Here is a 16,189-nt window from a genome sequence, read left to right as displayed (position 1 = left end):
TCAGAGATAGACGATAATTTTGACGGAATCAGTCGTACGGGCCGTAACTGTCGTTCGGGATACCCCATGTTAACATTTTTGAGGTTGCATGTTTAGAAAACGCATTCAGGCTAGCTGACTTAGTTGATACATGTCATCGATCCCAGTTGCATGGACCGATGCTCATGATATCAATCACTGGATTGGCTGGCCCAGACTCGAATATTTACAGACCGCCGTCATATAGCTGGAATATTGCTGAGTGCTGCGTAAAACAGCAAACAAACAAACCAACCAAAGAAAACACATTCCGCTTTGATGAAAGGTCGTTCCAACGTGACCCGTAAAGGGATGTCCTCAGATCTTTGTTTAGCGATAGCGTGAACTAAGATCTGATTTTAATGAGATTGTTCAACAATGATCATTATGTACTACTTAGTAAAGGATTTATGAGCGGCAAGAGAAAAGTTGGTTTGTATTAAAGTACAGTTTTTTGGCAACTGATTTTTTAAGCATTAGTAATTTGTCTTAAAGTTGCTTGCTGAAATTCTGTAAGTGTGGAAACTTTATGATAATTTGGAGCTGTTGATATACATTGGAAGGATATTAAGGAACTTTTTGTTAATGCCATGAGCATTACGGTATTGTTTGGCAGTGGATTCAACGCTCTAGGTAATGTTAATTAACAGAGTGATATGTTTTGTTGATATGAATAATTTTCATTGAACGCAGCTGGAGACATTATTCTGGGGCATGGGATAGCCTTGTGGTTAAAGCCTTGTGGTTAAAGCCTTGTGGTTAAAGCATTCATTCGTCATGCTAAGGTCCAGGTTCGAATCCCATCATTCCAGAAGTCGAATCCTTGGTGTCCCCTGCCATGATATTGCTGGAATATTTCTAAAAGCTGTGTAAAACCACTTGAATGCTGTCAGAACATGACAGAACCACACAGAATATCCAGTTGCCCTTGTTTCTTGGCTGTTAGCATTGGGCGTGGCTTCCACCAAACACAAAAATATTAAGGGATTCTTTGACACAGTACTTAGTCATATACACATTCTGATTAGTTTGTCATGTTTTTGCACATGAAATTAATCAAATGAGGGACAAGACTCACTTGCAGGTAACAGAATCGGTCAAGGGTTGTGTGATGTAGGGTTGAGTGACAGTGGGACAGATAGCTCACTCAAATATATTCGCAACGGTGTTGTTTTGTTTTTTTCCTATGCATGTGTGTTTTTACAAGAGGATGTGCCAGAACTGACTGGTTTGAATAGTGATACATTGATATCTGTACCTTGGAAACAACTAATTACGAAGCAATACTTGAGAAAAATGTTATGATTGAGTAATTTGAGTATGGATGGTAAATGGCTAGTTTTTGTTTATCACATTTCCACTTTTGGCATCACATACTTTTTCTTTCGTCATTTTCCCATCTTGAAGCATTTTTTTAATTAAAACTAAGACATGTAACTTAAATGTCTTATTTATTTATTATTTCAGTAATTATTGTAGGTGCATAATCGGCATTCTTATCCTCAGTGAGAGCAGAGCGAACAAAGTCAATGATTTGCTAAATTACACAATATTACCAATAAATGAAGACAGGAAATGACATAGAAGTACAACTAATTTGTATACCTAGTACATGTTCAAATAAATTGCTTGCTTAATTAAAGACAACAAATTTGACTAATAAATACAATTGTTTGAGAAGGCGTACTATGTACATGTTCAACAAATCACTTAGAAGTACAACTCAACTGTTTGGTTTATGTTGGATATGTTGAGAGGACCCATGCTACTTCTTAACTTCTTAGTTTCTTGGGGGGGGGGGGGGGGGGGGCACGGGCGGCCCAGCCATCTAAGGCGTCACGATTAGCGGTGCAGAGTTGCGTCCAGAGACGCCAGAAACCTATGATTGTGGGTTCGAATCCCGGTTCGCCCTCATTATGTTTCTAAGTTTGTCAGCACCATACCCGAGCTCATGGGTTTCACCGAAGTGGTAAACGTCTGAGACCTGCATCACTTCGGGCTTTCCTCCCACATTAAACTGACACGCCGCGATATAACTGTAATACTATTAAAAGAAGCGTCAAACCAAACTCACTCACTCTTAGACTCTTGAGTTTTACCTTTTAAAGTCAGTTTTCTAGTTCAGTGTTGATAGTGCGGTAGTAATTTGTGAATTGTTGCATAGTAATATATATCAAATTATCACATGGGAACTGTATTATCTCAATAAAAAGTGTCACGTCTTTACGTGCAATAACTTCGAATCATTTCATGGGAAAAATTGTGTACATGAGGGTCCGAACGATTTAGGATATGCCTGATCACTCCTACGTTATCTTTGCTCATTCGGTATCACTGATGTTGTTTGTTTGTTGATTAACGCCTCAGTCAGCAATATTCCAAGTATATGACGACGGTCTGTAAATAACAGAAAACAAAACCATGGGGTCTGAAGAATTTTTAGTATGATAATTCCTAGGTTATCTCCTTATTTGGAAGCTTCATTTTGGGTGTGCACGCGTAGTTGAACATCTCGGTCAGACCTTTACGCTTAGATGGTTTGACTTAATAATTAGATGCCAATATACTCTCTCCTGCCAGAAGACGTTATTCATTATATTTCTGTCTGATGGATAGTGTTTTTCTATTGCTTGTTGCTGTAAGTGTAAACTGCACTTCCCACTTGGGTTACAAATCAACACAGATGAAGCTCTGTTAGGAAACCACGGATTGCATCAGTAGGTTGTATGTCGGGTATGTTCTGGTAGTACAACTTGCACATTTTCACTTTTAACAAACCATTATGAAGGAAGTTGTATGTCATTTTGTTACGTTCACGAAGTTTTCGGTAATATTGCATGTAGGGTGAGCCTGTAGCAGTGATGTATATAACTAAGGATGCTTTAAGCAAGTGTCTGCAGCAGATTGCCTCTTCCCAGTTGTGTAAAGATGCTTCTACATCGAAATTTGGTTAAAAGGTTTTCAGAAAAAAGTTCCAAAAATGTTCCTACTTGGCCGAGTCTTAATTAAGTTTTGTTTTTTTTACAATTGATTTGTTGGTTATCCAGTACAAATTGTTAATTTATTTCATCATTATGTTATGCAAATATGCGGGCGGTCGGGTAGCCTAGTGGTTAAAGCGTTCGCTCGTCATGCCGAAGACCCGGGTTCGATTCCCGACATGGGTACAGTGTGTGAAGCCCATTTCTGTTGTCCCCCGCCGTGATATTGCTGGAATATTGCTAAAGGCGGCGTAAAACCATACTCACTATGCAAATATGCTGTAGCAGTGAGTACATCATGGGGAAAGGTGTTAATTTAAACTGATTGTGAAAGGAGAAAGAAACGATGTGTAGTTTTAAGTATTCTATGTTAAGCTTTATATCTCCCCATGGTTATAACCGTTATATCATCCCAGGTGGGAGGGATGCAGTGTGTTGAGATTATCTGAAATATGTTTTTATATATTCTAGTATTAAACCTGTTAATCAATATTTGCGACGAGGAACTTTGTGCGACAGACACTTGTCATTATGAGGTCTAACTGTGGTATGATGGTTATTATACACTGGCATGCTGTCCAATGGCATGTAGCATTGTATGTTGCCATGCTTTTATATCAAATAAAATGGAACCTGACTTGTGTTTTTGTTGTTATTATTGTATAGGATCTCCCTTTGTGTCTACATTCTGTTGTAGATATTTTATCAATGAGGTTTAAAGTCATTACTGTTGATTGGATATGTAACGTCAACGCCTAAGAATCATCAGTCTTGATTATCTGCTAAGACAAGTTCCATAGGGCGTATTGGTGATTAATATTAGCGTATTGGTGATTAATATTATATGAATTAATCAATGAATATCAGTGACCAGGTGTTTGTGAAAAGTGTTGTATGACCTGTTCTGCCAGTAGTACCTGTCACTTGCACAATTTAATTTACACAGTAAGTGCCAATGGGTGTGTAGGTGTGAATTCCTTGTAGAGGTCATTAACTAGTTCCATTGAGAACTATTTTTTGAATTGACAGTAAGAGATCTGATCCCATCGTTGAGTATTTATAAAGCGTTGATTTACTCAACAGGACATGAGGCATGTTATCCATTGTCCATCCCACCTTTGACAGATATCAATGGATTTTAACCTAATCTGGCTTTATAAAAGTCAAGATAGGTGAGACAACAAATTAAGTCAATATTAAAGGTCAATGGTCACATGAGGTCTAGAATTGGCCTGGCACAGGTTGTCATTGATTGTAACCATATTAGGTGGTGCCTCAAACAAGAGAAATTTAAGAACCAGATAATGGCTAAACATATGCCAATCAATTTTGACTACATGAAAGACCATTTGATATCCAGCCAGAGAGGTCAGTGTTAACAAGGTCATCATAGCAAGGTCACTGATAAGGTCATCGTAGCAAGGTCAGTGATAAGGTCATCATAGCAAGGTCAGTGGTAACAAGGTCATAGCAAGGTCAACGATAGCAAGGCCAAAGTGGACATGACAAACATTTAAAATAACCTATGTTGTTTTCTGGATGATAAATTTACTTATAATTTTTAGATATTTTTTAGGTCACAGATATTTGATATTGACAGAAAATGGCTTGACTCTCATTTCTTAAAAGCATCATGATCATGTTGATGAAAATAGATCAAATTGAACTTGTAAACATAAATCAGATTACTTCTATATGAACTGATCAATATAAACACCATTATAGGTCACATGACTGTTTAAATGGTTTGGATTGGTTCAGAATGATATACAAATTGCTTTAGGACAACCTCAACTTGTAACCAAAGTGAAATATTGATGGACAGAACAGGTATATATATATATATAGCCAGATTTGGTCAGGTATTAAGATGGTGTGAGGTGAGACACATACCAGTTGAGCACAAATCCAAAATAATATCTGCTTGCCGTAAAAGGCGACTATGCTTGTTGTAAGAGGCGACTAACGGGATCAGGTGGTCAGGCTCGCTGACTTGGTTGATGTATGTCTCATATCCCCATTGCGTGGATCGATGCTCATGATATCAATCATTGGACTGTCTGGTCCAGACTCAATTATTTACAGACTGCCGTCATATAGCTGGAATATTGCTGAGAGCATCGTTAAACAACAATTAAAATAAGACCCTGACATGCATTGACAAATTCTTGTTTTCAGTGATGCCCTTAGGAGTAAATGAATCTTATCTACCTGCTTTTATTCCTTGACCTGTACAAGATATTGAACTGGAGCCACTGAAGCCCCCAATAGACCATGCAGAGGCAGAGGGGGGTTGCTCTTGCTAGCCTACTCTCGCCTTGTGATGTCATCACCAAATCAACCAATCGCCATTTGCGTTTCATCTCCACCATCGGTCCATGATGCCCTGGTGAGGGTGGGCCGTTATGTCCGCTATATTTGACAGCATCAGCAGTATCCATAACCATGTGACAAGTCATGTGATGATGTTGTGCTTGCTGTGATGTTTGTCCTGACAATATAAGTTCCGTCTTGCACACAGGTCAGCACAGCTTACATAGGTTTTGTTTCCGATTGGTCAGATGTTGGTGGATACGGTCTTGTGCAGACAGTTGTGCTGTATTCTGTGTATGGTCTTGGAGATAGTTGACATGGTTTAATAAAATAAGTATATTTTGATATTTACATGGTCATTGTGATGTCACAGTGACGTTTGTTGATGTTTTTTACTTCATGCTATGCTGTTTTAAATAATATTACCGTATTCGACTTAATAAGCGCCCAGGGCGGTCTCAAAATTAGAAATAGGGGGCTCTTATTAGAATGTAATTTTGGTGAAAAAAACAGAGTTGAAAGATAAATTTTGTGGTTTACGCTGACAGCCTGAAATGTTAATGTACGACAGATATATTTTTCCAGAATTAAATGCCCATAATTAAGGGTGCATATAACACACGAGTGCGTATTATACGTGAATAAATAAGTCTTATGTACATTGATCAATAGGAAGGGGTGCTAATTGGGATTGTTCACTAGCCAATATCTTAGCAAATGTCACTGTGGGCGCATATACGAGTTGGGCGCTTATTACGTCGAATACGGTAATCTGAAACAATGTGATAATTATTTCCTTTCGACATCATCGCAGAGTATATGATGTTTAGGACGAATTGGAACTTTTTCTGTTTTAAGTATGTACTCAACAATGACAAGTTTGTTTTATCGGGGTCACAGGTGGTTCAGTCGTCTAAGGCACCACAATTTTCTGTGCAGAGTTGCGTCCCTTTGGTGTGCCAGGAACTGATCTTCATCGGTTCAAATCCCCGTTTGCCCTGATTATGTTTCTAGGTTTGTCTGCACCAAGCGCCTGCTTGTGGGGTACCCTCGTTAAACGTCTAGGAGAGAAATAGGTATTGATAGACAGTGATGATGGCGACACGTTTAGCAGTCAACTTTCATGTCTGACATAACGGGTTGTAACTTCAGTCTGATTGTATCTAGTGATAGTAACATTATGTAATTTGTATTTAATGAACATATTGTCGCTGCCTATTCACATTGGTTGGAAATTATGCTGCATGACTTCTGATTCTTTTGGCATGAAATCGTTTGTGTTGACATCAATATCAAATTACTTTGACTATTAGTCACAGGATCAAGCTCTTTGTTCTTATCTGATGATGACATCACAATCATTTTGGAAGCATTGTTCCCTCACAGTCTGATGACATCATTAGACTAGGACAGCAATGTTATGGAATCCTTGTTTTGTCGGTCAGTTAGAAATTACAGATAAATAGCACCAACTGACCAGGACCCACTTGCACCAAGAGATCTTAGCTCTAAGACTATTGTAAGCCTATGTTAAAGTATGGGAGTTACGATCATCTTAGTGCTAAGATCGCTTTGTGGAATGGGCTCCAGGACATTTCAAGAGGATGGCAGTAACTGACTGAATAGGACAACTATTCCACACAATATATCTTAGGACACCAACATCATCAACAGCAACAGCAACAGCAGCAGCAGCTTCTGAATGTGTAGGCAGATCGGCAAGGTTGGTTCACCCAGTGAAAGACTATGCAAGTTATATAGTGTCATGGTTTCACTATTTATGTGACTGTAATGTATTATGTAGCTAGGTTAACCTCAGTAGAAACTACTGTTAGACAACTGAGTATGTACTGATTTAGCTGTAGATGAAATATCAAGCACCTGGCCACACTGATGAAGCACCAGATATCTGCATTTCAGCAGACTCTTTCTTAGAGGGTTGGTGAGCAAACAAATATTGCAGTATTTGAGTATAAGTTTCAGAAAGACATAAGCTTTTAAAATTTACTTTCCAATTTCAATAAAGATGTTATTTCTTGTTAATGAGACATGGGAATCCAAGGGGTGGGGGGCGAGGAATATTTTCACCAATGCTCTATGTTGAAATTGTAATTGTTTATCATTATATACTAAATTCTATCATTTTCAAGTTTTGATATTTTTGTCCCAAGAGATGCTCTATGTTGAAATTGTAATTGAGCCATTTTTTAAATATTTTGGTGAAGTACATTTGTGTATTGTTTTGAAGAAAGAATCTAATAGATAGTCATGTTACAGTGATTGACATAGTTTAAATTCAATGTCCTTGATCAAGACTCCAATTTTAAGCTTCCAACTGCCATTACACCAAATATGATTTGTAAAGATGTGTACATTAGTCAGATATACTTTTGTATGTGATGCATTGTTTATATGGGGGGCACGGGTGGCGCAGTCGCCTTAAGGTGCCGCGATTTGCTGTGCAGAGTTGCGTCCCTTGGGCATGCCAGAAACCTATGACTATGGGTTCGAATCCTGGTTGCCCCAATTATGTTTCTAGGTTTGTCTGCACCATACCCGTGCTCGTGGGTTTCACCAAAGCGGTAAACGTCTGAGACCTGCATCACTTCAGGCTTTCCTCCCACATTAAGCTGACACGCCGCGATATAACTGGAATACTGTTAAAAGTGGCGTTAAACCCAACTCACTCACTCACTCATTGTTTATATGTCCTGGGTCATGGAGGATTGTGTAATTCATTCTCTTGACTGACGGAGATCCCACATCTTCACGGAACACTGTTTGTTGATTTTAACTTGTTGGATCTATCATGTGTATGTTGATTTCACCGGTTATGCTTCACACTGCATGCATGCTTGTTAGAATGACCATGGACTTTACCACCTGTGCCCATCCCACAAAGCAATCTTAGCGCTAAGACGACCGTAAGTCCTGTACTTTAACATTCACTTACAACACTTGTGTTCGGGGGCGGTCGGGTAGCCTAGTGGTAAAAGCGTTAGCTCGTCACGCCGAAGACCCAGGTTCGATTCCCGACATGGGTACAATGTGTGAAGCCCATTTCTGGTGTCCCCCGCCGTGATATTGCTGGAATATTGCTAAAAACGGCGTAAAACCATACTCACTCACTACAACACTTGTGGCGCTAAGATCACTTTGTGAATTGGGGCCCTGTCTTTTTAAAAATTAGGTCTTTGTAGTTAAAGTAAAGTCGGATATCTTGATTAGGGACTGACCATTTGATATTTGGGGATCTGGGATTTTATCCCCCAAAAAATTGACTTTTCAAAAAAAAGAAATTGCCTGCCACAAAAATTACATTATTGCAAGGTGTTTTTCTAAAAATAAAGACCGCCTCTGTGTGGTCTAGTGGTAGAGCGTCCACACCGAGAGAGGAAGGTTGGGAGTTTACTTGTTGTTACCCTGGCTGGCGCTCGGCATTAAGGGGCTAAAACAAGGACTGGTCGGCTCAGAGTCAGTATACTGTGTCTGAGTGGGGAATTCGTGTTAAACTGTGCCATGATATCTCAGTGGGCTAGCACTATAAATCGGCATCAATCCGGACTAGTACAAGCAGCCACACACACACGCACATACACGTCGCTATTTAAGTACAATAGTCTTGAATGCAATGTTAAACCCCATTTCACCTCACATCTAAGTTCTCGCTTTGTCACCTACAAATAAATTCAGGCTCATAGTTTCAAAATAATATTAATAAAAGATATCTGCTTTGGTAGCTGTAGCCGAAAATAAATTTATCATCCGAAACTGGCTCCCACAGGAGATATCGCTTGGGTGAGATCAAGCGATATCTATACTGTAGATATCACTGCAATGAAATTGCATCACAATGCTTTGCAGACCATTGTGACGTCACTGGTTACCCTGACGTCACAATCAAATGACATCACTAATGGCTCTGCTACTGAAGCTGTTATTAGTACTTTTTACACTTAAGACACTGCTTATTACTTTCTACAAACTGAAAAAGTTGGAAGAATGATGTTGGATGATAAATAAAATCTCACCCTCGTGTCTTTTGATATCAAATATATCAACACTCGTTGATAAAAGTGGAAAAAAATCCTCGGCAAGCCTCGGAGTTTTCCCACTTTTATCAACTCGTGTTGATATATTTGATATCAAAAGACACTCGGGTGAGATTCTCTATATCTAATCCTGATACAAAAGAATCAGGCACCCACCACCAAGAATGTCACATGGTCACTTCCTAAGATTGCAATATTTGTTTAGTGGACCTGTATATTTATTCTGCCACTCTTGTTACCAAGATGTGTTGTTTCTTGACATCTGGAATATTGCTGTGGCGAACACGTCAACACCAACATAACCAGATGACAGTTTGTCACAAATGTTTTGTTTAATTTTATCAAAAAACTGGTCATTAGTAGTGTGATGTGTTACTGTATGTGTTTCAAATAATGCTTTCACTATTAGCATTCTTCCTATGTCAATAGTGTGTGGCAAGAGTTAAGTCCCTTCTCACTATTGGGTGCAAGCTCCTCACAGCAATAGCCCGTTCGCGGAGCTCTCAGTACTATAGCTGCCACCAGTGAAAGCTCCCCACTGTGATAGGTGACCACAACCATGCTTGGAGTTGAACTCCAGCCGCCTGATCGTTATGTTTACAAACAAGTGATGACTGCAGTGCCGCCGAATACTCGTACCCCTGCTAAATTATTTCCTTTGTCAATTTGAATTTCTGTTTCATGTAATGTATTTTTTAGTAAGAATGTAAGCAAGAAGTTGGTTGATTTTCCGTTATCTGCAATCTCGAACCCTGATTATACAGATACAAACAACAAAGTAAATTCATCTGGAAAACATGGTCAATCGTGAACCATTTCAAAATGAAATAGGGCGGTCGGGTAGCCTAGTGGTTAAAGCGTTCGCTCGTCACGCCGAAGACCCGGGTTCGATTCCCGACATGAGTACAATGTGTGAAGCCCATTTCTGGTGTCCCCCGCCGTGATATTGCTGGAATATTGCTAAAAGCGGCGTAAAACCAAACTCACTCACTCACTCACTCAAAATGAAATATGATCGCATTCCCAAAGACAAACAAAAGTATGAATGTTGCTACATTTGGTGTTAGAGGGCAAATTTCAAGATTCTTGTAATGGCTGCACCCACACTGGTGGCAGCGATGTTGAAAAGTGTAACGAAGGTGTCACCCGCTGTGAAGGAGCTTGTATTGGGTGGCAAGAGTTAATTCCCTTGTCACTAGTGGCAAGAGTTTATTCCCTTGTCACTAGGCAAGAGTTAATTCCCTTGTCACTTGTAGAACGAGTTAATTCCCTTGTGTCTGATGGTAATCAGGTCATGAATGCACAGCTTTTATAAGTAACCATTGTACATGCTACATTCTACCCTTTGTACATGTTTGTTAATATATTCCATGAACTGTGGGTTTGAAGCTCAGGAATTTCTGCATTTTAATTTGTTTGATTTGTCACAAGTTAGTGTGGCATTTATTAGTAACATGTTTATGTGAACACACATTTCAGTATAAAAATGTCCCTCTTCAACCCATTCTTCTGCAGCGATGACTTAATTGACTCTTCTAACTGTTAAGGGGCAGTGGGGTAGCCTAGTGGTTAAAGCGTCCGCTTGTCATGCCAAAGACCCGGGTTCGTTTCCCGACATGGGTACAATGTGTGGTGTCCCCCGCAGTGATATTGGTGGAATATTGCTAAAAGCTGCCTAAAATCAAACTCACTCACTCACTCACTCACTTTTAACTGTTATATTGAACTGATCCTAAGCAATTATTTCCGAAAATCTTTTTTCTCTACAGCCATGTTCTGTATCATGTAATGGTGAGATTGCTGATGTGTGTGGTGAGTTGCTCCCCTTGGCCATGACAGGATCTGCTATTTGTGCTCAGACCTGATTTACTATGGCTTATGGTGCATCAGCATGTTTGTAGTTAGTGTGAATGAGACTGTTGAATTGATACGCTTGGTATTGCCCACGCTTTCCTAAAGCAAATGTGCCAAGAAAAATGTCTCGGGGTAATTCTTAACAACTTCGCATGCCACATTGTCAATCGACTTATACAGCTGTTGATACTAGATTTTGATATATCGTCACAGAGACAGTTAAAGGACAAAACCCTTTGTCAAATATCTCATGGTGACATCAAGTATTTGAAGGCTGCATCTCCTGATTACCAGCTGGTTACAAATAGAATAGGAGCCAAGAGGTGTGGAGACAGGTTGTGATGTCTCTAGCCGGCTCTGCTGCAAAACGGAGGCCATTTTGTAAGGACAGTGTGACCTGTGTCATGTGATTAGCAACAGAGATTTCGCAACCGGAAAATGGACAAGCATCTTCCCTTTTTAGCCTTGTGTTCAATACACTGTCACACGACTGAATGGATGCCTTTGATTATCAACCTCAAGTTTAAATGTTTTAGGTTCAAGGTCATAACTTTGTATGTCAGTAATATAGTAAATGTTTATAAATGTGGAGAAAACAAAATTTATCAGCGAACATGGAGGCAGTAAATATATTACAGGTTGAATGAAATCAAAATGTTTTCCCTCTTTTTTTTTTGTTTATGATGGTAGTTTTGGTGAGCTGGTGATGTCATGCCCGTCATCACAGTGGGTATGGTAGTACTAGCACTATATCCTTACACATTGGATAGGACATCTTCCCGAGGCAAGAGCGTCCACGAGACTTTTTATCAAAGTCTTGTTTCCACCCTTGCCACATCAAGCTCACTTTCCTGTGCTAAATATGATTGGACTATCGCACATATCGCACATAGTCCAATCAGAGAAGGGTTCACAAAATCCACATCCACGATTGGTACACCTTTGTATGAAAGTGATTTACCGATGCCTGTCTATGTTGACCCGAATATGTCTATTGTCACCAGGGTCGAGTCAAGAAAAGTTTCCTTGATGTGGCTAGGGTAGAAACTAGACTTTTATATGGGCTAGTGGACATGCTTGCCTCAGGAAGAGGATAGGAGTAACTTAGATTTAAGTATGTTTTGCTGTACAGGTTTTTCATTTTCCAAACAGGAAGATTGTTCATAGGAGCTCAAAGGAACCCTTGGCGTCGCCTCGTGGTTTAGATGTTCGCTCGTCACACCAAAGACCCAGGTTCAATTCCCCACATGGGTGCAATGTGTGAAGCCAATTTCTGGTGTCCCCCACCATGATATTGCTGGAATATTGCGAAAGGGGCCTATACTCACTCACTCAATGATATATGCACTTTCCACTTTCTTTTGACTTCCTATGTGATGTCTAAAGGGTCCTATCAATGAAGCCCATTTCTGGTGTCCCCTGCCGTGATGTTGCTGAAATATTGCGAAAAGCTGCGTAAAACCATAATCAATATTTATGTTCCTCCTGAGATGAACACATTTGGCACCAATGTATTTATTTATCGGTTTAAGATCTTTTAGAATATTGAAAAGGTAAGATTGACAATTTATGCAATATGTTGAAAATGAGCTGAATGATTTTAAAAAATTGCACAACAGTTTGTGTATTGTAATACATGTGAGGCTTGATGTACATGCTTGTGGTTAAGGAATGTTCATTAATGGAAGTGTTTATGCATTCAGGTCATGTTTTATTAATAAATTTAAGTTTGTTTCGTATTCAGCTGTTACTGTAAATATGATCTTAACATATAGATTGTTGTATAAATGTTCTCTATGTATACAGAAGGGGAAAGCACCCTTGAATGTACCTGGTAACCATGGAAACACTAAAAACTAGATGTGAACACTCTGGAAAACGTTACTTTTGTTTTCTGGTGGACAAATTGTGTGATAACCTCATGAGGCCAAACAGATATTTATTTGTTTCTCGTTTTCACAAATTTTCATCATTATCAAACCCCGTGTTGGGTTTTGTTGGGCTTTCATTTGCAACTAAGGGGGGTAACTCTTAACACATTGCAATGGCATTTATTTCATGGACAGTGTACTCTAATTTTCATTCTCGGTTTTATTTTGACAAACAACTAAAAAACATGAAAGTACGTTTTCCATGATCAAGAAATGAGAAACAAATGATTTTATGTGGCCGAAGTGATACAATGTAGATATACTGAGGGACACATGTAATAAGTATGAAATGGATACTCCCAACCTTGTATAGAGCTTCAAGCATTAGTGTGATGTGATGCTTTTGTCAAATGAATAAGGTGGTTGCTTGTAACTTGACCATTGATTTCATACCCGTGTGTCGCTCTGAGACGTTGCTCAGCACACCCTTCACACTATATACTGCTTAAGATATTCCTCAAGTTGTAAGTCAGTTGTCAAGACAACAAATAGCTGATTGAGAGACTGTCTGCTCTTTGTTGGCGAAACAATAAACATCATTCACTTAAACTAAAGTTGGTTGTCTCTTTTTATAAGGGTGTTCATCTACCTCCCTCGTTGGGGCGATGGGTGGCACAGTCATCTTAGGCATCACAATTCGCTGTGCAGAGTTGAGTCCCCTGAGCACGCCAGAATCCTATGGTTGTGGGTTTGAGTCCCGGTTCACCCCGATTATGTTTCTAGGTTTGTCATCATCATTCCATGCTTGTGGATTTCACCTAAGTGATAAACGTCTGAGACCAGCATTGCTTCGGGCTTTCCTCCCACATTAAGCTGACATAAGCAATATAACTAGAATACTGTTAAAAGCAGTACATACATGTGGTTAATACATACATACATACACACGCGCGCGCACGCACGCACGCACGCACACACACACACACATGTTGGAATATTGCTAAAAGTTGAGTAAAACCACACTCACTCACACACACACTCACTCACTCTCTCTCTCACACACACACAGCCTTTAGATTCCGTTTATGATCATTAGGGTTAGTTACATCTGATCGTTTCCACTGCAGGCACCCGACCAGGTCAATCTGTGTTCATGGTACACTTAGAAATACTTTCTCATACATTCCCAGAAATAGTTTGCTGAATAATCAAGATATGTCGATAATTAATATATGAAGCTTGCCTTTAATAAATTGTGCAAGCCACCCATAGTAGGCCATCTAATGCTCCCAAACAACCTTCCACAGGTTTAGGGAATTCTCGCAAACCTCCTCAAACAGATAAGAACCGATTTCTCTTTGCATGGTAAATGTCATAGGTCCTTTGTCCTATTAATGGGAATCTTGATAAAATCAGACGCAGGGAGGCTACCCTGATTTAGAAATGTATGAGCTTCTTGCCGTAGTAGGGTAGTCGATATGGACAAGCCAACACGTCAATTGATTTCCAATTTGTTCTGTCCAAAGGAAGCAAATAGGAGAATGTTGCTTTACAAATATGAAGGGCCCCTTTGCCAGTGCTAAAGGCAAGCTCTTCGAGGTCCTTTTTACAATATGCTCCTGGTCGAGGTGAAGCATAAGCAAGAGATATTCTTGGTGGGTTGCAATCGGCTCCAAAGGAAACGAATATTTTCTTCAAAAACCAACCCCTTGCAGCAGCCCCTTAAAAGCAAGCCCAGTGGAAGGATTCAAAGTCAAGGACAACTTCAATCCCAAGAGAGGAGGGAAAGATATGGAATACTGTAAGGGACATTCTCGCGATCTCGCATTCTCGCGATCTCGACCTTTGGAAACAAGGTAAATATGCCCAAAACACGAGAATGCGAGATCGCGAGAACGCGAGATTTGGCCAAAATCTCGCGTTCTCGCGATCTCGCATTCTCGTGTTTTTGGTACATAGCACTTTTTGTCAAAAGTCGACAACGCGAGAATGCGACATTTGGACATGATGCAAAATCTCGACTTGTCAAATTAGGCCACAAAAACACGAAATCGCGAGAACGCGAGAATGCGACATTTCATTTTCTCGCGATCTCGCGTTCTCGTGTTCTCGCGTTTTAGACGCTGTCCGTGCGCATGCGTAATATCATAAGGTCAAGCGCATGCGCACGTTAGTAGTCCTTTGGTCATGCTTCTTTCATGCTCTTCATTCTCCAAGTAGTATTTAGCAAACTTATGACTTGAGCTTGAAAATGCTATGTAATTTACATACACAAAGTCTGAGTCATCTCCCGTTGTTACAGTTTCCTATGTACTTTATAATAAAACCCTAAACATGCTCAATATAATTTAACAAAAGAAATTGTGTCTATGAATGTCCAATGATGGTGAAAACATAAATGTGTCCGAAAGCTGGAAACAAAACTATTACCGTCAGTGAGTGAGTGAGTAATATTGCTTAAAGCCGCATCAGCAGTATTGCTGTTATTCGCGGCTACACTGTCAGTTACAGAAATAATCACAAGCCAGTGAGTTTCTCAATGAGGCAATTTTATACACGGCTAGAATATTCATTAAAATAAAATTCTCACAGACCAATTTGTAGCATTCGGATAAAATGATATTGTCCGATGTTGTTTTTTGTTGTTTTTTTATACGATACCATATTCGCTACTTTAATTAATAGATTTTCATCCGCTCCCGCCTGACAACAAAACATCCTGCCTTACATTATTCTAATGCCCTCAAATTCCTAGAAATAGAAGTATCGTTAATATGAGTGTTCCTACTTTCTTTACCTGATAAAATACTCCGCACACGTAGCCCTACTGAGCACACATGATGCATGCGAATCGCATCCGCCGACAGCAATTGTACACATATGCCTAAAGTAGGTCGATAAGAACAAATTAAAAACGTTAAAAATAAAATGCCTCCTGTCTCCCATGTTTTTAAAAAATCAATCAAACTGTAACTATTAATTTTATTGCGGCCTTAACATTCAAATGACAGGCATGCTTATACTGGAAAAATACCCCCAATATCCAGCCTGGGGGACCAGCATGACTCTGAATAAGTGAGTGAGTTTGGCTTAACACTGC

The 16,189-nt window shown here is 39.6% G+C and overlaps 1 protein-coding gene across 1 annotated transcript in view; it reads left to right on the top strand.

The window, feature by feature from the left end:
- The window catches only part of LOC124152126 (ras-related protein Rab6), a 52,972-nt gene extending 47,198 nt beyond the window's left edge, over nt 1-5,774 (top strand). The window contains exon 8 of the mRNA XM_046524897.2: nt 5,238-5,774. Within this exon, the coding sequence (XP_046380853.1) occupies nt 5,238-5,305 (68 nt within the window). The 3' untranslated portion in view covers nt 5,306-5,774. The remainder of the gene's footprint in view (nt 1-5,237) is intronic.
- Nucleotides 5,775-16,189: the final 10,415 nt, after the last annotated feature.

The sequence above is a fragment of the Haliotis rufescens genome, unplaced genomic scaffold, assembly GCF_023055435.1.
Source record: "Haliotis rufescens isolate VD_foot unplaced genomic scaffold, xgHalRufe1.0.p SCAF_52, whole genome shotgun sequence".
Taxonomy (NCBI): Eukaryota; Metazoa; Mollusca; class Gastropoda; order Lepetellida; family Haliotidae; genus Haliotis; species Haliotis rufescens.
Note: the sequence above shows the minus strand (reverse complement) of the source record. Positions and strands in the feature narration are given on the sequence as shown.